This window comes from Castor canadensis, chromosome 7, assembly GCF_047511655.1.
Source record: "Castor canadensis chromosome 7, mCasCan1.hap1v2, whole genome shotgun sequence".
Classification (NCBI taxonomy): domain Eukaryota; kingdom Metazoa; phylum Chordata; class Mammalia; order Rodentia; family Castoridae; genus Castor; species Castor canadensis.
This window is the reverse complement of record NC_133392.1, coordinates 40,556,657-40,579,734: the sequence shown is the minus strand read 5'-3', so window position 1 is coordinate 40,579,734 and position 23,078 is coordinate 40,556,657. Positions and strand designations below refer to the sequence as shown.

General features: G+C 39.0%; 1 protein-coding gene across 7 annotated transcripts in view; it reads right to left on the bottom strand.

Annotated features, from left to right (window-relative positions):
* Nucleotides 1-23,078, bottom strand: part of Pank1 (pantothenate kinase 1) — a 62,471-nt gene that overhangs the window by 22,194 nt on the left and 17,199 nt on the right. For 6 of the 7 annotated variants that reach the window (XM_020153845.2, XM_074078795.1, XM_074078794.1 and 3 more), the window contains exon 2: nt 2,067-2,419. In XM_020153845.2, coding sequence (XP_020009434.1) covers nt 2,067-2,419 — 353 coding nt within the window. Of the gene's footprint in view, nt 1-2,066; nt 2,420-19,953; nt 20,125-23,078 lie in introns of those variants that run through there. The other variant, XM_074078796.1, reaches the window with a different exon arrangement.

Here is a 23,078-nt window from a genome sequence, read left to right as displayed (position 1 = left end):
TATTATTACTTAGGCTAGAGGAACAGAACTGTCTTTTTCAATTCTGTCTTCACATTGGCAAAGACAGAACAGAGACAAAAGGCAGTCCATGGACTCTTCTTTTAGAGAGACACCCAGCCTGGCCAGGTTATTTAGCAAATATCCCAAACTTGCTTCTTGTTCCACTCTATTCAATTAGGCTCCAAAAGCTTGCCCAAAGGACAATATGACTTTCTCATTTCTGAACCTTGGGAAACACACTTGCCCATGCCCAACAGAGATTGAGCAAATTCCCCCAGGACACACATTACCCCAGGGATGGAGGCATTGACAGTGGTTGCATAAATCACCAGGTCACCTTGGCCCACTGAGGCTCCCTAGTAGACATGGACAGATAATGTGACCTTAAGGAACCTGAGGAGTTCATAGCACTCTCTCGTGCAGAGGTGGGTCAGCATTCTTAAAGAGTTAGAATGGAGCCCAAGGCTCAGCTCTTACCTAGGATGAACTACTTCTTAATTGCCCTTGAAGCTTTAGTTTCCTCATCCTCATAGCATAAGAATGCTTCACTTCTTCCTTATCACCAAAGATCACGTCTAGTTCTGACGTCCTAAAACCCTTCCTCCTTTCTCCACTTCATTGTCATCTTTGTCGTAGATGATGAAACTGAGGCCCACAGAAGGGACACATCTAGCCTAAAGCTTCCCTGCTGATTAAATGCAGAAACAGGTCTAGAATTCTGGTTTGATGCTTTTTTCATTATGGACTCAAATTCAGTTTTCATTTCCCTGGACATTAACCTTTTAGGTTTCAAAATTATTTGGTCATTGAGCCCCTCTGGTAAGCAAAAACCCCATGGGTCATTTAAATAAGTGACAGTATCAAACCTTACTATTGGGTAGGGAAAGGTGATGTGAAAGAAAAAAGCTGAAGCCTTAAGATAATCAGTCTCATGTAGGATACTATTCTGGTACTCTGTTGTCAGCTTCTGTAGAGTTTACTTACTATAATCAATGAGGTAAGTGATGTTACTATGGATGACAAAGTAAAATTTACGTTTATAATTTTATTAAATACCACAAATAATGTGTTGAATCCTTATTCAATAATGACAAGACTAGATTACATTAGTTCCATGATAAAAATGTAATAGTTTGTACTATAGTCTTTGAGAAAATGTATTTTGTAACTTACCTCACTATGTTTTCAACTTTGTGAAAAGAGTAATCCTAAAATCTTTCAACCCTTCCTTCAACTATATTCAATCACTTTTGTTTATCTGGCTCCCTCTTTATTTTTCAAGTTATATCTACATCTGTGTAACTTTATTCTCATTTTACTCCACAAGAAAAGGCTAGACAATAGAGAGATTATTACTTAACTGTAGAAGATGAGGAAATTGGGACACACGGATAGGGACTGCTAAATAAAGAGACAATTTGTACTCCATGTTACACATCCACATTTTACATTCAGAAACATTTGTCAAAACTAAATAAGCAACAGAACTGATATGTACTGCGCATCAAAATAAAGCGCTATCCCAATTATGTAGAACCATATTTCCTAAATGGTATTCATTACTGAAAGAGTTCAGCTATAAATAATGTCAAACATTTCATTTTTGTATGAGTAAAACTTCTGAATGACATTCATAAAACCAAGAAACTTATGAGAGCAAATGGATAGAAAGAAGTAATAATTCTTAGTAAGACTAAAGCCTTCCTATGGCCTCAGTATATACCTACAAATCTGGCACCATGATTACACTGTAAGAGTCTGTGGAAAATATTTAGTTCAGAAGGGGATTTAAATCATCATATCTTTAGCATATTACATAGCAGTAATGTGACAGAAATGATGATAATGTACAACAAACATTAATATTATCTCACTTAACTCTTCATGTAAGAACACTAAAAGATAGGCACTATTTTTATGTTTATAAGGGCGAGGAAACTGAAGCATGTAAGTGAAGTAAACTTGTCCAAATCTCAAGGTTAGTATTCTAATTCTTAGTCATGTAATGCTACGACTGTCGACATACGAAAGTCTTGGTTGTTTTAACAAGTACAAGCCCGACCTACCATTCTGAAGTCTTCTTCAAACTTGAAAGCCCCACCTCCCGTGGCACAGAGTGTGGTGTGAAGGCTGGAGAAGTTCTTCTCGCTGCCCATCTGGATGAACCTGTGCATGGCACAGGTGGGAAAGCGGATGAAGTGCAAGTTCCCTTTGCGCCCACACATGGTCAGGTTTTTCAGTTCCAGGTGGACATCTCGGATCCCAGTTTTTCCATATGCCGTATTAGAAGTCAAATATTTCCGGATGCTTTTCAGGTTTTCTACTTCCTCCTGTTCCTCTTCGGCTGTAATATCTTTCGGTTCAAAGTAGACCAACTTAACCAGGGTTCCACCAATATCCATACCAAACCATGGGAATGCTAGAGAACAGAAGAAAAAGAGTGCTGCTGAATTCTGCACATACAAAAAAGTTCAGTTTTTTTGAATATCCAATAAGGAAATGCATTTAATATTTGATTCTGTATGCCTGAAAAGAAGGCATAGAGAGAAACTCACAATTGCAGTGGTGTCCATGACTCTAACCACACTCCATTCAGTGAAAAGGACTCAGAATTAAATGAGATGAGTAATGAATTCTGCTGTCTCCTAAGCCAATCTCAATTATGCTTCTTGGAGCTTGAGTATCTCGCCAAGATAAATCTATTTCAATATATATATATACCAGAACTCCCCAGTGCTAACAATTTTATCTTAGCCCAAGAAACTGCTCCAATTTCAGAGGAAAACTGACTATGCTGGGTGTACCACGATAGGACACGTTGTCTGTAAGCCACTTGGTGCCTTCCTAGGGTACTTTTCAATGATTCAGGTTTTGTCTGATAAACTGTGTAAGATGTGACTACAATATATAGGAAGCAGATGGGGAGGGAAAGTGCACAATGAGAGATGGTAGTCAGACATAACGATCCCTAGAGTGGCAGAACTCTAAGAATGGCTTATGTTAATCTGATTTCTTTCTGCATTAGCAGAGACACTCTATATCTCTCTCTACCCCAAACGGACAACCCAGAAGTTCTTAACCTGAATGCGTACTAGAATTACCTCGGAGCTTTTAGCTGATGCTGACTTAACTCAGGCACACCCCTGGAATAAGTATATTTTTAAAGTTCCCCAGTGTTTCCAGTCTACAGGCATGGAAACTACTAACCTAGAGGAACCACAGCGATTGACAGGGAGGGTCACAAACAACCACACCTCCTGCCCGGGTCTGAAACACAAAGCCGTGCCTATTGGTGTCTAAATACTTAGACTGCTGGAGGTGTTTATCTGAGACTGAGTCTGCATCACAATTTTTATCACTATTAAGGGAAAGGGCTGAGCTACCTGAACAGGCTGACTTTACTTCAGAGGCATCCTGGAAAGTTAATGTTGTGCTATCAAACCCAAATGTTGGAATCTTCCCTTTCATTTCCCTTAGCAGAACCTATAAGCTCAACCTGAATTGTGATATGAAGACTGGCTTTAAAGCTGGCTAAGGAGCAGCACTTGGGAGATGGAGGCAGAAGGATCATGAGTTACAGATCAGCCTGGGCAACACAGCAAGACCATCTCAAAACAACGACAACAACAAACCAATAAGCAAGCAAAAAGAACCCCCTAACAGTTAAAAAAAAAACCCAAAAAACAAATAAACAAAACACCCTAAAAAACCCCAAACCTGCTGAGTTTAAAGATGCAGGGAGCAAAAATGGCTTTGTTCAAAAAATTTTCTTTCATTTCATCCCTAAAGAACCTTTATATAAGCCTTTGTTAAACTAGGCATATTACAGACCCAGAAATACAAATGGGACCTGTGGAAGGTCTTTTCTTTTCTTTTGGTACCCCTACAATTAAGCATTCTATTCAGAGGGTTGAAGAAAAGGGTATGGAAGAAAACATTCTTGTAAACAAAATCTTTCCTGAGCCACACTGATGTTATTTTAGTTATGATCCAAGCTAGCTGCTCCATTCTTGGTGAACAGTGACTCTAATGCAACAGAAAAGCAAAATCTCAAATCCCCAAAATTTTAAGAGCAACAAATTCCACTGACAAGACCAAGTTCACATGTGTTTCATAATCTTTCTAGAAGCTACAAAGCAAGTCCCATCCAGCCCAGTATAGGCTGGGAAGCTTGCTTATCCTAGCAGAAGCTAACAGAAAACTGAAACAGTTCATCCTTATTGGTCATTTGAGCTCACATATGAATTTGGTTGTCCAATCTCTGAAATTCACTGTCCACATGGCTCACAGTATAGGAATGGCACTGAGTAACAGGTAAAATCTCAAATTAGGATTCAGAACAACTCCTTCCAGGAGCAGCAGTTAGAACCAGCTCCCTGTAACCCTCTCCACCTCTCTGGATCTTAATTTCCTTATCTGTCAAGGGAACGAGTTGCATTAGAATGGTCTGTAGTCTCCCCTGCCCCATTGCTATAAATATGATGTTTTAAAGAAATACAAAAGGAAAATCACAAGCAGTCCAACTCAAAGGCTGGCAGAAGTCTTGTCAATGGAACCCACTGACATATGCTCTGTGTTAACAGATGCCTGGACTATACAACCAGTTGCACTTGTGATCCATTCTTATCACAGTAGTGAAGACAACTGCCACTGGACAGGATGGGGGCAGGGTCTTCTGTACCATTTCTAGGATAGACCTTTTAGAAATATCCTGGCAACACTTATTAAAATTAAAAGTACACAAACATTTTAAACCAAGCTAACTCCTCTTCTGGACCATATTTAAAAAATTCAAGTAATCAAGGTTTAGGTATAGTGTTCATTATAGTATCATTAAAATTGGCCAAATGGACACAAACACAAAAGAAACCAAAAACAAAGGGCATGTCCTTTAACAAGGAAACTGTTTAATAAAGTATGACTTCTAAACCGTGGAATATTAGGCAGCTGTTAAAAAGAATGAGAGATTTATTCTAGCTGACTGAAAGATGTCCACCAATTTTCTGTTAGTGAGAAAAACAAGAGATGACTAGAAGTATGGATTATATAGATAGATTCAGATATAAATGTAAAGATATTTACTCCATCTATTTTTTTTTCTTTTAAATAAAAAATCAGGAGGAAAAAAAGAAGGGAAGAAAGGTAGGAAAGGAGTATGGTCTCTATATGTGTATGAATATGAGTCTGCAGAAAGGTATAGAAGGCCCCCAGGTTGTTAATATTGACAGGGGGTGGCAGGATGAGCAGGTTGTATGCATGGAGGCTAGAGACCCTGGGGAGGAGATGGAGAAATTCCTACATTTAGAACTTTCAGTATATTCAGAAATAAAAGGAAGTCAGCAAGCTCGGCACTGTATAGACAGAACAGGCTGCATGAAACCCAAAAATAATGTAGTCTGGTACCAGAGATGCAATATTCTGCCAGTCACAACGGGATTAGCAGACCTCCAAGGAGGGACAGCCTACATACGACCTTTTATTTGGTTGGATCTTGACAAGTACAGACAATTGAAGAAGTCTCACTTTTGGCAATGCTGCAGGAGACACCTAGACATTTTATGCTGTTTAGAACTCTGGTTTCACTTTTCTGTTTTAACTGATCAGTTATGAGTCATTTCAGAGCTTTCATAGGCAACTCAACAAAACCATAGGAATGTGCAGTTTTGAAAATTCAGATTACTGTCTACCAACAGTGTGGGTTAAAGTAAAAGGGCATAGGATTATAATTACTGTATTAGTTTAAGTAGTATTAGAAATCACTTTTAACAACCTGAGAACACAGCTCAGTGGTAAAGCATTTGCTTAGCATGAACAAGCCTTGATACCACAGAGGAAATAAATTGCTTTTAGGTACCTCTGCTCGTTTCTTACCTTCAGGAAAAATGTAATGCTTTTTACTCACACTGTAATGCTTTTTCAGGCACTGTTATATTTTACATGTTTAGTTCTATTCATCTTCCTAATGTGAAGATCTACCTAAACTTAAGCTTCCCATACAGAAGCCATGGATGGAGATAGAAGTGAAGAGGAAGGAAAGAAATCCCAGTGCAGTCACCATGCACGACTCATTACCATTGGTGTGGGACACCAGATGCTTTGAGAAATTCAGCTGAGCTACTGATGAGAAAAGCCTATACTGTGCTTGCTAGTTCTAGGTACAGAATGTTTGCATTCACTCCTTACTACTCCTTCCTAAATAGATATCATACACACACACACACACACACACACACACACATACTGGTGGTACTAGGGTTTGAACTCAGGGCCTCACACTTGCTAGGCAGGTGCTCTGCTCAACCCTTTTTGCTTTAGTTGCTTTTCAAATAGGTCTCATGTTTATATGAGGGCTGGTTTGGACCACATTCCTCCTATTTATGTTTCATGTGCAGCTGGTATGATGGGTACACATCATACCATGCCCAGCTTTTTATTGGTTGAGATGGGGTCTTGTGAACTTTTTGCCCTAGCTGGCCTCAAACCATGACTCTCCCACGTCCACCTGCAGAGTAGGTAGGATTACAGGCATGAGCCTGATAACAGATGCCTTTTTAAAATTTTTTCTAAAGTATTCAACAACAATTTCAGCAGGAGACCATATTCAAACTCCACAAGAAGACATCTTGAGCAAGTATTAAATAAAATTACCAGAGGCCATTGTTTTGGTAACTCCTGTACAAGGTGCCAACAGACTGGGCTAAGAAACAAAATGGAGTCACTCATACCAAGCTGAGACCAAGCTATTTATCTCCATTCTTATCTTCCCAAATAGGTCAGCTTCAACTGTCAAGACAGTGAAGTTGCCTCTGCCTTAATCTTTATACACACAAAAAAATAACCTGATGCCAAGCCATCAGCTATTTTTCTATTCTTCTGTCTCCCTGTTCCCACCTTAGTAACTTTTGGTTTTGTTTCTGTTTTGATTCAAGGCTTTCTTTGTCTGGCAGAATCAACCCACTTTGCTAAACCCACTGGAACACTATTCTATTTTAGGAATGAATGTGCCTGTTTCTAGAATTGAAAGTAAAGCCAGTAAACATTGTTAATCCAGGGTTGGAGATGTAGCTCAGTGGTAGAGCACTTGCCTAGCTAGCACGTGCAAGGCTCTGGGTTCTGTATTGCATGACTAAAAAAAAAGATTGTTAATCTAAATTATTGTAAATTTTTTCTTTGAAAGCAAAAATAAACAAACCTGTGTTCTTCTCTTCTTTTTTTTTAAGGAGGAAAGATTTATCTTTGCTCATGCTTTCAAATGTTTCAGATCATGGTTAGACCTATGGTGAGGCAGAACATCACAGTAGGAGCATATGGAGGAAACTGGCTCACTTCGTGGCCACTGGGAAGCAAAAGGCCTTTGCTTTTTTTGTTTGTTTGTTTTTTTAAACCATTGAGATCTGGGCATTGTCTGTAACCACAACAGACCCTGGCCTGTTCTGACTGACACTTGAAGTGGAGAATGACTTTGAGTACAAAACTTATGGTCATGGTTCAGAGGCCAGACAACAAGGAGTGAGAACACAGACTTTGGAGACTAGCAAAGCCTTTGGAAGAACTGGCCGATGTAGGGAAAGAATGTGAAAGTCAAATGTTAGTAGTATGTGTTGGCTATTTATTGGCTGCATTTTGAAAGGTGGAGAGAGAATGAGCTCAGAAAATAATTGACTGGTTTACAAACAAAACACAAAAAGAATAAAGTCCATAAAGTCACACTTGCAGGATAGAAAAAAATGCTGTTTGTCTTTCCAAACTAGTTCTTAAAAAAAAAAAAAGCTGAGAAATCTTCTGAGTGAAAAAGGTGAATTATCACTTAACATTTAGCTTTTACACTTTCATTTCCAAGTAAAGACATGGGCTATCCTGCCCACTATTAACACTCTGAAAGGGTTAAGATGTCTCTAAGTAAAGAGACAGTTGAGGTTAAGGCTTCTCAGTTCAGTCTTTCAGGAAGAATAGCTCAAGGAAAAGAAATTCATGGTGTGTTTTCCCAGCAAAGCCAGACTGATTTAAAGCAGCATCCATTAAGTCACCAAAGAGAAGTTATGGATGCAAAACCACAGTCATGAAGCAAATAGAATGAGTGTGCCTAAAGAGAACTGAGGGCTTCATCATATGCATAATGGAAATAAATCAGACTCAAATAGCTAATCACTTTGCTTCCTTTTGAAAAGAGCTGTACTACTGAGGAAACTGAGTGTGAACCCAAAAGGGCTGGGATAACTGCTAGAGACCCCAGAGAGGGCTTGGAGGTGTGGCTCAAGAGGTTGAGCACCTGCCTAGAAAGTGTGAAGTCCTGAGTTCAAACCCCAGTACTGCAAAAATAAAAAAACAAAACTAACCTAAAAACATTCAAAAGAACACTGGAGCCCCCAACTCTCTAAGTCAGGAAACAGCCAAGAGAGCTGCTCAGTCCCTAAGCAGGGCACACTTTTAGTGCTCACTTTAGATCTGTCATAGGACAAATTTACAACAATTTAATTGGGACTTTATTTTTTACAATTTCTTTTGGGGGGAGCTGGCAAATACAGGGCTTTGGATGTGCTAAGCAAGTGCTCTACCCACAACCTGACTTTAGTTTTCCTTTTGTGTGTGTGTGTGTCAGGGGGAAGCTGGGGTTTGAACTCAGGGCTTCATGCTTATAAAGCAGGTGCTCACGAAGCAGGCATTCTACGACTAGAGCCACACCTCCAGTCCATTTTGCTCTGGTTATTTTGGAGATGGGAGTCTCAAGAACTATTTACCTAGGCTGGCCTTGAACTGTGATCCTGCCCCATCTCAGCTTCCCAAGTAGCTAGGATTATAGGTGCCCAGCTCTGACTTTATTTTCAATTCTAGAATTGAAGAACACTTTGTTCCATAAAATAGAGCAAGTGTTCCAATGATCTGAGCAAAGGATACTGGGATTCATATAGACAGAGAAGGGCTGAAGTAGGCAGAAACAAAAGGACAAAAGTGGATTGATCATTTCAAAGTTACTTCCTTGTGACGTGGGAGAGACAGAATGCTAGAAAGATTCTGGCCTGTTTGCTTGCTAATCTTGATTTCTTTTAAAGTCAGATAATGTCTACAGCCATACCACGCTGAACATGCCCAATCTCACCTGATCCCGAAAGCTCAGTTGGGTTGAACCTGGTTAGTACTTGAAGGGAAGAAAGTCATAAACTGTTTAGTTTTAGCTTGGTAACAAACTTTTGCATGATTGACTTCACTTTGATTGCTAGCCTGGTCTGTAGGACTGAATGCAGGAGCTTAGCACAAAACAATGGCCTTCTATAAATTTTATTTAAAAGTTGTGACTGAGGTGGCTACTGGAAAAGGGGAGACATCCAAGGGCTAGAGACAAGGGCTGAAGCGAACAACAGACTAGGGAGGCCCTCCCAGAAAGTATCAAGGCTCCAAAGGAACATTTTCTACCTTTAATGCAGGATGCCCAAAGGGACTTCAAACTTGCTTCAGCATTTTATAGTAATTGAGGACCAGTGACTGCTAGGTATCTCCTATTTGCCTCCTCTCTGAATGGCAGAGCATAAAATTTTCTGATCTTTGTTTCACCAAATTAACATATAGTGTGTTTGGAGATGGGGAATGAAGAGTTTGTCTTTTTTGTTCTAGATCAAGAGGAACCACACTTTGAATTGATGCAGAAATGACTTTGTATCATCTCCTAAATTAGAGTCTAAATTTGGCAACATAGAGATGCTGTGACTGGGTGGGACACTGGGGTAGTGTTCTTTGGAGGAGGCAAGAATGTATTTCACATTCCAAATACCCACTATGCCAGATATTTGTCTGCCAAATATCTGGTATAGGAAAAGCTAATTGTGACAGTCATTAGTGCTGCTGGCTAAACATTTCTGGACTCCTCCTTCCAGGCCCATGGGATCAGAGTTTAACTCCTGGCCATTTAAAATTAAGCTAACCTGGCAATGAATGGAAAGGATGTATGTCACTTCCAGGCAGGAGCACTTTCAGCCAGTATGAGACCCCAAAGGACTGTCTGTTACCATAACCAACAAAATGTAAGATAATGATGGCTCTGTCATTTGGGTCTGAGATGAAGCTGAGCCATAAGAGAGTTCCCAGTCACCACTCAGTGAACTTGTGCTGTTCAAAAACATAAGTTTTTGCTGTTTTAAACTACTGAGATCTTGGGTTACTATTACTGCAGAATTAACTTGCAATTAGTTAGCATTGCATTATGATAGAAAAATATCTGAGAAAATTAACTTATAAAGAGAAAAGGTTTATTTTGGCTCGTGGTTGCAGAAGTTCCAGTTCAACAGCAAGTAGCCTCATTGATTTGGGTCTGTAGCAAAGTAGCACATCAAGGCAGGAGTGCAAGGCAGAGCAAAACTTCTCAACTCATTAGCTTGGAAGCAAACAGTAGAAAGGAACAGAGTGGGGCCTCACAATCCCCTTTGAGTGCATGTCCCCAGTGACTTAAGAACATCCCAGTAGGCCCCGTCCCTTAATGGTTTCACCACTTCTCAAAAGCACCACCCTAGAGACCAAGACTGAATATCTGGGAGTCACTTGTCCAAACCATAGCACTTACCTATCCTGACTACTATGCCCTACATCAAAATCTTTGGCTGCTCTTTTCCCTGGAATCCTCCCTTTCTGGCAGAACAAAATACAAAGCCTATCATTACAACTGATAAATATGTGGTAGCTGAATGTTAATAAAAAGGTGTATAGATCTATTGTATTCATTGTCTGTCCTAAACATTCTCCAAAAACGAATCAAGATTGTCAGTTCAGTAGTAGTTAAAACTGCAAAGTGAATCTGTATTCCAAATATTGTGGGAAAATGTGGTAGACAGCTTTAAAACAAAGTCTGTTTTTAAAAGACCTTTGTAGTACATTAGAATCATATGAGAGGTATTTATGCGTCTTACAGTGAATTTAAAGAGTACATAATGGGGCTGGCAGAGTGGCTCAAGTGGTAGAATGTCTGCTTAGAAAGCATAAGGCCTTGAGTTCCAACCTCAGTTCTGCCAAAACAAAACAAAACAAAACAAAAAAAAAACCACAGTAAACTCTACATAGTGTAAATGAGCAAAGACAAGGAAAAAAAAGCCCACAAGTTTTCCTATTAGTCACAGAAATAACTTTAAAGAGTTAAGGGAGGCTGGCATGAGAAAATCAACCTCCTTTTGACTTCACAGTATAGAGAACAGAGAAATACATGCAAAATCTGTATTATGGCTTGAATATGAACTGTCCCCACAGGCTCATGTGCTCAGTGGTTGGTCCCCAGCTGGTATCATTATTTGGGAGAGATTATGGAAACTTAGTAAATAGGCCTAGCTCGATGAAATATGCATAGGGGGATATATCTTATCCTGGCTCCTTTCTGCATGTCTTTTCCCTACTTCCTGTCTGCCATGAGGTGCAGTGCTTCTTTCTCTATATGCTTCTGCCACCATGATGCTCTGCCTTACTACTGGCCCAGAATCAACAAAGTCAAAGACTATGGGCTGAAATCTTTGAAACTGTGAGCTAGAATAAATCTTTCTTCCTTTAAGTTGTTCTCTGGGGTATTTTGGTCATAGCTACAGGAAAGTAATAAATATGAGTTCCCCTATAATCAACCACAGAACTTTAAGAAGTTCTGTGAGGCAAGCTTCCCTAATGCCTGTGGTCATGTGACACATGCTCACCTAAGAGTATATCACCTAGTAACATCAGAGATAGATTATTTTGTGTGAGTATACTCTGTGGTGGCCACACAGCAATGAAATCAACCAACAACACATAACACACTTATCAGAATATATCCATCAGCACTGTATTTCATCCTGGATGTAAATTTGGCACCCGTTTAATCAGTTACTCCTTTGCCCATGGGTCTTACTCAACAACCTCTTAGTGCCATAGATTGTAATGATTCTCTCAAGGTTCCACTCAAAATTAGTTCTAGTAATTGTGAAAAGGGAGTTTCTTTTTCCACTATTTGTGAAGATTGCTTGAGCAACCAATAGGAGGTGAAGACATTTTGAGAATTGTGTAATGACTAGAAAACATTTTTAAAGCATTTTGACGATAGCTTTATACTAATACTGATTTTGTTAATCTTACCTAAAGACTTCTACAAGTTAAAAAATCTTATTAATTTAGATACAAGTGTGTAATAAAATTATATTTCTTTAAGAATTTCCCACCTCTTGTATTTTGTATCCATTTATGAAAAGAGAAGAACGAAACCTGTTGAAATTGTTCTAAGAAGGGGGGAAGAGGGAAGAAGGAGAACAATGGAGGGGTAAATTCTACAATATATTATAAGCTCATATGTAAAAATCACAATGTAATTCCTCTGCACAACTATTACATGCTAATAATTTTTTAAAAAATAAAAGAAAAAAAATTTCTATCTCTAAGTTCTAGCCTTCCCTTCACTATGTGTAAATTTGGTTGTTAGTATAAAGTAATCATTTGTTAGTATATTGATAGAAAGGTCAAATTCAACATTCTTTCTACACATGTAAAAATTGAGACTTAGAAAGATCAACATGCTGGGAATGATGGTACATGCCTGTAATCTCAGCACTTGGGAGATTAGACTTGGAGGCCATCCTGGGCTATATAGTGAAAGCACAAGGACAAATGAGCTACATAGGGAGACTCTGTCTCAAAAAATGACTAAATTATAAAAGAAAGATCAAGAAATTGTCCAAGGTCAGTCACAGTAGATATCAGAACCCATTTTCAGTTTCATGACCCAATAAATTTTCCATTGTGCCAGACCAGTCTCAGTTGGAATTGTCTACCTACCACTAATGTTCTTCCTAGTTTTCACAGTTTACCATCCTCAGTGCGCGCACACACACACACACACACACACAGCTCTTCAAAACCACACTTTCAATAGCATAAAACGTAAAAGTTGAAAACCTAAGAACTATGTAAAGACCATAAAGTGGTGAATGTAAAATTTATGAAAAGGGTTTCTGTAACACTGTAAAAAAAAGGGCGGGGGGGCAACTCATACTTATTGCACATGGAGCAATCTGTTAAATGTTAAATACTTTATGCAAAGAAACTTGAGTCAAAGTTTCTTTCAAATTAATGCATACCAGATATCCTTAGTTTGAAGTTCAGTCATGTGGTAATTCCCAATATTAGCAAGGTTCCAAGGACTCACACACAATCAATGGAAATATAAACTGGTGTGATGGCTCCATGGGGCTATTTGAAAATATATATTAAAAAGCTCTGGATTTCTACTTCTCTTCACACCTTGGTTCTAATGTTACTGAGAAATATGTATGTGTCCAAAATTTTAGCTTAAAAAAATTGAGGCTTTGACTGGGGATATAGAGCAGTGGTAGAATGCTTGTCTAGCATGTGCAAGGGTCTGGGTTTGATCCCCAGCACTGTAAAAATACTAATACTACTACTAACAATAATAACAATAAAATTTTTAAAAATGAAACTTTATTTATAATAATGAGAAAACCAACTTATTATCAAACAATAGTGGGTTGGGTAAACTCATGATTATCCATCCATTAACACAATAAGCCAATACATCACCATTAAAATCATTTTGTTAGACAGTATTTAAGGACATGAGAAGAATGTTCATTATACATCAGGGAAAAGAGCAGGGAGTAAATGGTCCATTTTCTATGGTAACAGATTGTCTAAAAATTAAATTGCTATGTGGAAACAGAAACAAAGACTAGAAACTTGAAACCAAAATGTTGATAGCTATGTTTCTGGATTGGATCTTTTTTTCTTCTTCTAGCTTTTCTGGCACTTTTCAATTTTTTATAGTCAGCACGTTTAAACTTCATAATCTGATTTATTTTCAAATTCTCAATTAAAGGATTCTTTGAAATGATGCAAAAGAAAAAGAAATTATTTTAACTTTGCTTCAATAAGCAGACAGCAAATCAGTGGTATGCCCACTGAAAACAGCATGCTTGCATTCCCTAACTCAACAGTTCCTTTTCTTCTGACACAATACCATACCCATATCTACCATGTCAAACCTACCATCAAAATCCACTGGACATCAAGAATGCTAGGGAAGGGGTTTGGGGTGTTAGCTCAGTGGTAGAGCACTTGACTAGTGAACATGAGGCCCTGGAAAACTTCACACCCAGGAGCAAAGTTATTCAACTAGTTAAGACACTTGGCACATAAAGGTTTCTTCAGGTAGGAATCAAGGGTAGGAAAAGGTCTGATTTGCCTACTGTCTTAGTTCATTCTCTTCTGCTTGTTACAGCATAGGGTGGGTAATTTAAAAGGGAAAAGTTTTATTGGGGGTGGGGGAGTCATGTCTGGAGATGGGGAGCCTGAAAACATGGAACCAGCATCTGCTCAGCTTCTGGTAAGGGCCTAGAACTGCATCATATCATGGCAAAGAAGTGAAAAGGGGAAACAGGCACGTGGGTAGGAATATGTGTCCAAGAGAGGTGGCACCAGGCTAGCTTTACAACAACCTGCTGACCCCATGATCTAATCACCTTACAAAGCCACACTTCCCAACACCATCATGTTGATAATTAAATTTCAGCATGGATTTTGATGGGAATAAGACACATCCAAGCTGTAGCACCTATCTACACTACTGTCTGGACAAAATCCGAACATTAAACGTGGTGATTTAAAACACTCTTACAGGCATGTTGTTAGAAAGGATCTGTGTATGATGATAATTCTTGTTCAGCTCGCACAGTTATCTTTCTCCCTCCTGCCCAGATGAAGGTAGGAACAAAAGGGTGGTCATATTCCCATATGTGAGAGTGAAGAACAGGGAGGACTCCTTTCAGAACTTCTGAGACAAGTAGAGACCAGCCACATGGAGAAGTTGAGTCTGTATTTCACCTCTGTCACTACAGCCAACTTAGGTTAGGTACAAAAGGCACAGTACCTAAGACCAGCAATAATTTACCCACAAAATATTTTTTTAGTCCTTTTAAAATCAAAGGAAAACATGAAATTTGAGGTTGAAGGAAATATAATAATATATAATATAATGCATTCATCTTTATACCAGTATAATCATAAAATATAATTTTTATTTACTTTCTAGGGAGAAAGGGGATCACAAAGGCAAAAGTGCCTGGGACCCACAAAAGCTGGCCTGCATATTTTGCTGCATGCCTAACCTGAGCTGAGAACTGACATACCATACCAGAATCTACTTTGCATTTGCAATCTAAACCAGGTCACTGTGATTTATTTGCAATCACATTTCCTTAAAGCAACTTCGACTTTAGTATTTAGCACAACTAAACTTTAAAGACAAAGTTTTAATTATAATTATTTTTTAAGATGACTGGCCACATTCAGCCACATGGTTTCTCAAATGTGCCCAATTGTAAAAAACATCTAAAACACATGTTCAAAATACAGATTGCCAGGCTGGGGTATAGCTCAGTAGTATAGCATTTGTATAGCATGCATGAGGACCTGAGTTCAATTCCCAGCACCACAAAAAAATAAACATAAAAACAAAAATTACAGATTGCCTCCTACAGATTCTGATTCCATGGGACTGGAGTGATGCCCAAAAATGTTTTCAACGAGGGGCCCTTGTAATTCTCATTAGTTAAGTTCAGAACTACCATTCTACTTGAACCCAAATGGATGCTATAAATAACTGAATCATATCTTAAAAGTGAGAATTCAGAGTTTGAATGAGTTGCCAACCTTGCCAGCAACTGCAAGGGCAGAACTCTGAGCTAAGGGCAATGCAGGGACAATGACCCAGTAGTGTTTCCAGAACACAGCTAATGGCTTGCTAATGAAATTATTTATGGAAATTTATATCATGAGTCCTGCAGGTGATTTTCAAATTTTAAATACAGCTGTTAAAGTTCTATGTATATTTCATGCTTGATGAAACCCCATAGTTACAGTTTAGAAATTCCACTTATAATTAAATTCTCCTGATGGCTTTTTTTTTTGAATTTTTAACTTTATTTAATTTCAAAGAATGTAAATTTCCTAGCCACATGTGGCTAGTGGCTCTCATGTTAGCAGAGTTCTAGAATGTTCAAACAACCTCTTGTGGTATTAATGACAACACACATACCTTTAGAAGCAAGACCATCATTCCTATTCAACCTTGAATTTCTAGAAATTTTCTTTTTTCCTCTTAGGACTAAATAATAGTAGGTTGAGCATTAGAGTCCATGGCATGAAAAAATTTTGTGTTCCAGTGTCTGCCACTTTAAAGGTAAGCATGTTCTGCCATACTCTGGCACTAGTATACAAGTATTTAAGTCATATAGGCAGACATTCTTTGATTTGTAGTCCACATGGCTAACCTTGACATGAATCAAAACAACAAACAGAAGCAGCAGCATAAAAGCTATGTTTTAAGGTTGAGATTTGAAAAAGAAGGCTCTTGCAGGAGCAAAGGAAACCTTGTATTGAGACTGCATTCTGGTAGGGCACCAGTGAATGTTTTCTTAGCTTAGATCAGGGCCAGGAGGAATCAAAGGCAAGATGAAGCTGGAGATGAGGGGAACCAAAAGTGTCAAACCATGATAAAGAAACTTGTCTTTCAGCCTTTTTCTCAAGTCCCTGAGCAGCTAGTGCAGCTTTTTCCCCAAGGTAATGCAGCCTCTCTATGCCACCCTTACATGTGAAATCAAAGTAGAGGAGTGTCACTCTAGTGACCAATGACCTCATCTTTTCCAAAACACCCCTACAATCATGCTCCAGATGTAAGGAGAGGGAAATGATAGGCAGATTGTATTTGGCTGCTACTTCTCAGTAATGTTCTCAGGCTGTCTAGAGGGGGTGTGCAGAAACAGTTACGGACAGCTATGGCCATCAAGAGGCTGCCAGTTCTGACCAATCTAGAGGCAACAGAAGATGAATATCAACCTTCCATACGCTTCTCAGCTTTAGTTATACCACCTTCTTCATCAAAAATACAGTCCCTGGCTGAACATGGTGGTACATGTCTGTGATCCCTAGCATTTTGGTAGGCAAAGGCAGGAGGATTGTGAGTTGGGAGCCAGCCTGGAATACACATTGAGACCCTGTCTTAAAAAAAAAAAAAAAAAAAAGAAGGAAAAAAGAACTTGGGGAGGAAGGAAGGAACGAAAGAAAGAAAGAGGCAAAGAAGGAAAGAGGAAAAGAAAGAATTCCTGGCTGAAAAAGAAGATTCCATAGTTTTGATCATGTCCAAGTGTCCCAAGGGGCCGGACTGACCTTTATGTACCTGTGTTAGTATCTTCAGTGTGACCATTTCTGTAAGCTGAGCTGATCACAGAATCTACCCAGGAACAGCTCCTGCAGTCTCGTAATGCCCTGCACTGGGGCTCAAGATGGTAATCTCATTACCTGCTTAAGTAAATCCCAGTATAAACCACCAAGAGGCTTAGCTTTCTGTCTTGACAAGCCACCAGAGCATGCTGGCTTACTTTAGGGATGCCAATGACAATTTAATGCTAGGGAATAGTTAATTAAAGAGGCTTCAGAAAGAACAGCATTGCTAGGTGGTACCACCAGGCAGAACAATAAGTCTACCTGAAATAGGCTTTGTTCATTTATTTCAGACTTAACTATGAAAGTCTAGTAGATATTTAAAATTGGCCTGTGTTTGTGGGTGGGTGGGTTGGGGGGACCAACTGCTTTAATGGCAGTAGAAGTTGAAATAAAAAAAGGTCACAAGCACTTGTCTCAAATAATCTAAGATCAACTACATTCTTATTAATTTCCCAATTGAACATATATTTATTGTGTTCCTAGACAGTGACAGGCACTGTAGTGAACAGAAATTAGACAAAACAATGCACCTGCCCTCTTAGTACTTCTATTATAGTCCACAGGATTGATGATTAATCAAGAAGAATAGTCTGAAAAGGAGTGAAATCCACATTGCCCTGGAACCAAAAACTAGCTAATTAAAACAACTCTTTAATATTTACTAAAGACAGCACTATATAGATTACACTCTAGCAAGTAGCCATCGCAGAATAAAGTCTGACATTAGCCATTCAAGATATTTATAACTTAATGGTGCACATGGGACTTTAAAAAAGCTCAAAATCATAGGACATTAGTACTGAAAAGACATAAGTGCTCTGGCCCACAATAAGCACATTGGCATTAGGGAAATACCAATATAAACCACAGAAAACATTTCAAACCCACATAGGATGGCTATAATTAAAAAAAAGGAAAACAACATGTGCTGGTGAGGTTGTGGAGAAACACACCTAGTGGGAATATTAAATAGTCTTCACTTTGGAAAACAGTTTGGCAGTTTTCCAAGAGCTTCACCATAGAATTATTACATAATCTAACAGTTCCACAACTAGATATATACCCAAGAGAAATGAAAATGTACGTCCACACACACAAAAACTTGTACATGGATGTCTATAGTAGCATTTTTCGTAACAGCCAAAAGGTAGAAACAATCCAGAAGTTCACCAACTGATGAGGATAAATAAATATGGTACATCCATATAATAAAGTATTATTTGACAACAAAAAGGAATGAAATACCGATACATGTGTGAACCTTGAAAACACTGCTCAGAGAATGCAGCCAACCACAAAAGACCACGTTGAGAAGTCCAGAAAAGGAAAATCTATAGAGACAGAGAATGGATTAGTGGTTGTCTGGGGTTTGGGATTGTGGGGAAGAATTGGAGTGACTGCTAATACATTTTTTAGGAGGTGATGAAATGTCCTAAAACTGATTGTGGAGGCTGGGCGTGGTAGTTACACGCCTGCAATCCAAGCTCTCAGGAGACTGAAAGAGATGGATTGTAAGTTCAAGGACAGTGCAGACTACCTAAAGAGACCTTGTCTCAAAAAACCAAAATAAAATAAAACTGATTATATTGACAATTGCACAGCTCTTTGAATATAATAAAAATTGAGGAATTGTTTACTTTAAATGAATGGATGGATATATGGCATGTGAATTACATTACATTTCCCCTATTTTATAGATAACTTAAAAATATAAATGCCAAATAATAATAGTTTTTGAAGAAAATATTTCTAAAATGCATGGTTCAATTACCACCCACCATTTTTTGCAGTAGTAGGTTCTGAACAAGGCCTAGCAGGTATTCTATTGCTTGAGCCATGCCCCCACCCCCAGCACTAGAGAGGCTGAGGTAGGAGGATTGAGAATTTGAGGGCAGCCAGGGCTACATAGGCAGACCCTGTCTCAAGAAAACAAATGCACAAAAAAGTGTTTGTTTCCTTTCAGCCCTCAGCTGCCTCTGGGCTGACTCTGATAAATTGCCAGGTGTGGTGGTCATTGTAATTAGTAGCAAATGTTTTTCTACTCTAACAAGTTCTAACAAAGGCACAGCTAGATGCAATATCTGATTGAGAAAGGAGATTAAAACTTGAAAAATGAGTGGGGCATGCTTGTAATCCTAGCCACACAGGAGGCAGAGATGAGGAGGATCATGGTTTGAAGCCAGTGGGGGCAAACAGTTCTCCAGGCCCTATCTTGAAAATAACCAATATAAAATAGGCATGGCAGAGCGATTCAAGTGGTAGAGGGCTGCCTAGCAAGCATGAGGCCCTGAGTTCAAACTCTAGTACCGCCAAAAAAAAAAAAAAACTTGAAAAATGTAAATATGAACTTTCAAATTATTTCAATTATCTGAAGCCATTTTGTTTGAGGACATAGTGCCCTTCCCTCCCATTAAGACTGAGACTTTTTGAAGCCTGCATGATGGTGCACGGCTGTAATTACAGCACTCAGTGGGCTTACAATGATGCTTGCCTGAGTTACACTGCAAGACCCTCTCTCCAAAAAGAAACAGTGAGATTACCAAAACTCTTTAGCAGTGGAATTTTTTTTATTCCATCTTAACTCTGGGCCCCACATATGATAGAAGCAACAATGCTTATTTGCATTGTTTTATTTTACAAATAATACCGAACTTAATGTAAAGTTAGTTAAGAACATTGATTTGGTATTGATCAAAATGAAGGCAGGAAATTGTCACTTACGTATGAAAGCTGCAGTTTCATGGACTTCAGCACCCATTTATTTTTGTACCTTGTTGTCTTACACAATATGGAGAAAAGCCTGATTCACAGGGCAAAGACAAATCCTAACTGTTTTTTGAACAGCTTTCCTTGCAGTCTCAGGAATTTCTTGAATCAAAACTGATTCAGTAACTTGGAAAAGTTTACATAAAATATTTCACAAAAAAACCTGAATACTAAAAACAATTGCTCACTTTGCTTATGACAAAGATAAAAATTAAGCAAACAAAAAAATCTCCACCCCATCCAAACACTTTAATAAGTGCTCAAATATTAAGAGAGCAATAGCTTGACAGGTTACCCATTTACTTGTTATTACATAATTGAACTAGGTAGGCCAAAGTGAGAGCATTTGCTAAGCAAATCTGCCCAATCCTTGACTAAAATACAATTGTGTTTAGTATATGTGTACTGAAGTGGTACACTAGAGCTGGTGCAATTTTTTTTTGTGGACATATACCTAAAGGCAAGCTTGAAGACTTCAGAACTACAAACCTGTCAAAGAATGGTCTATTCATAACAACTCAAGACACAGAAACAAGTTAAACCAGCAGCAGCACTGCATGAACTAGCATCAAGGACTTACTGGGTCCTTATGCTAGGAGGCTTACATGCATTAGTGAATAATTCTCAAACCCGATGAGGTGGGCATTACCATGCCATTTTACAGACAGTGTATACACCTGTAGTCCTAGCTACTCAAAGGGCAGAGATCAGGAGGATCAAAGTTCAAAGCCAGGCCAGGCAAATAGTTCAAGAGACCCTATCTTGAAAAAACCCATCACAAAAAAGGGCAGGTGAAGTGGTTTAAGGTGTGGGTCCCGAGTTCAAGCCTCAGTACCACAAAAAAAAATAAAAAGGCGCTCATGGACTCATTAGTTAGGTGGTCTTCAGCAGTTTTTCTGAATTTTTTTTTTATTGTTTTATTATTCATATGTGCATACAATGCTTGGGTCATTTCTCCCCCCTGCCCCCACCCCCTCCCTTACCACCCACTCCACCTCCTCCCTCTCCCCGCACCCCCTCCCTCTCCCCGCACCCCCTCAATACCCAGCAGAAACTATTTTGCCCTTATTTCTAATTTTGTTGTAGAGAGAGTATAAGCAATAATAGGAAGGAACAAGGGGTTTTGCTGGTTGAGATAAGGATAGCTGTACAGGGAGTTGACTCACGTTAATTTCCTGTGCATGTGTGTTACCTTCTAGGTTAATTCTTTTTGATCTAACCTTTTCTCTAGTTCCTGGTCCCCTTTTCCTATTGGCCTCAGTTGCTTTTAAGGTATCTGCTTTAGTTTCTCTGCATTAAGGGCAACAAATGCTAGCTAATTTTTTTAGGTGTCTTACCTATCCTCACACCTCCTTTGTGTGCTCTCGCTTTTATCATGTGCTCAAAGTCCAATCCCCTTGTTGTGTTTGCCCTTGATCTAAAGTCCACATATGAGGGAGAACATATGATTTTTGGTCTTTTGGGCCAGGCTAACCTCACTCAGAATGATGTTCTCCAATTCCATCCATTTACCAGTGAATGATAACATTTCGTTCTTCTTCATGGCTGCATAAAATTCCATTGTGTATAGATACCACATTTTCTTAATCCATTCGTCAGTGCTGGGGCATCTTGGCTGTTTCCATAACTTGGCTATTGTGAATAGTGCTGCAATAAACATGGGTGTGCAGATGCCTCTGGAGTAACCTGTGTCACAGTCTTTTGGGTATATCCCCAAGAGTGGTTTTGCTGCATCAAATGGTAGATCAGTGTTTAGCTTTTTAAGTAGCCTCCAAATTTTTTTCCAGAGTGGTTGTACTAGTTTACATTCCCATCAACAGTGTAAGAGGGTTCCTTTTTCCCCCGAATCCTTGCCAACATCTGGTGGTGGTGGTGTAGACAACACATTTTTAAGAATAATTCTGAGTGAAACATTTTGACCTCTCAGTATTATACCTTGCATATAGCTGTTGCACAACAAATACCCATTGAATAACAAATTCAAATAATTTATAGTTATCTATGACTTCCCTGTATTGCAACTGGTATAATATTGGTGTTGATGATGTCTCTAAGTTACTAGACTATATTAAAGGATACTCATTCTATCATAAAAGGCAGGAATATATAAAATACATTTGAACCATATTTCCATAAACAAAAGTAAACCAGCTCTGGCAGTTATACAGATAAGAATTGATTGATATTTATTCAACAACTGATGAATAGATAAAGAAAATATGATATATGTAATATATATGTATATATAATATACATACCATGGAATATTACTTAGCCATAAATAAAAATGAAATTCTGTCATTTGCAGGAAAATGGATGGAAATGGAGATCATCATGCTGAGTGAGATAAGCCTAGCTCAAAACACCAAATATTGCATGTTCTTGCTCATTTGTGGAACTTAGCTCTAACATGATAATAAGGGGACATGAATGTATATAGAGAGCTGTATACATTGGGTGAGGATCAGCGGGAAGGGAGATTTAGAGGTGTATGCTACATATATACATATGAAGACAGCGTAATGAAACCTACCACACACTGTTTGAAAAAGGGGAGAGAGGGATTAAGGGGGAATGAAAATCTAATGGAAGTGTAAACTTGTTCAAGGCACACTGTATGCATGAATGGAATTATCACAATGAAATCCCCTCATATTACTCATGTATGCTAATTCAAAAATAAAATTAAAAACAAAATAGCCAGAATTCCAAGATGGCGGCTAGAGGTAGGAAGCAGAAAGCGAGCCTCCTATAGTGAAATCTTGGAGAGACGCTGGAGACACACTGTGCAGGCAAAATCACCGAGAACAGGCATAACTTTGACCCCTCCACATCTCCAGCCGGCGCAGAGAATCTCCACTTCACGTTAAACGGAGAACCGAGGAGGTCCCCCGGGGCCGCCAGTGGCCGGAGCCCATACGGCTTGGGAAGACGCGGACCAGGTGAGCTTCGCGGTACCGCGGTAGCCCCACAGACAAGCCTGGGCCAGAGCAGCATAGCCCCCTGGACAGACTGACCTCCACCCGGGAAAAAAAGAGAAACTGAGTACTAAGCAATAAGAACAGTTAAGACACGCTGGA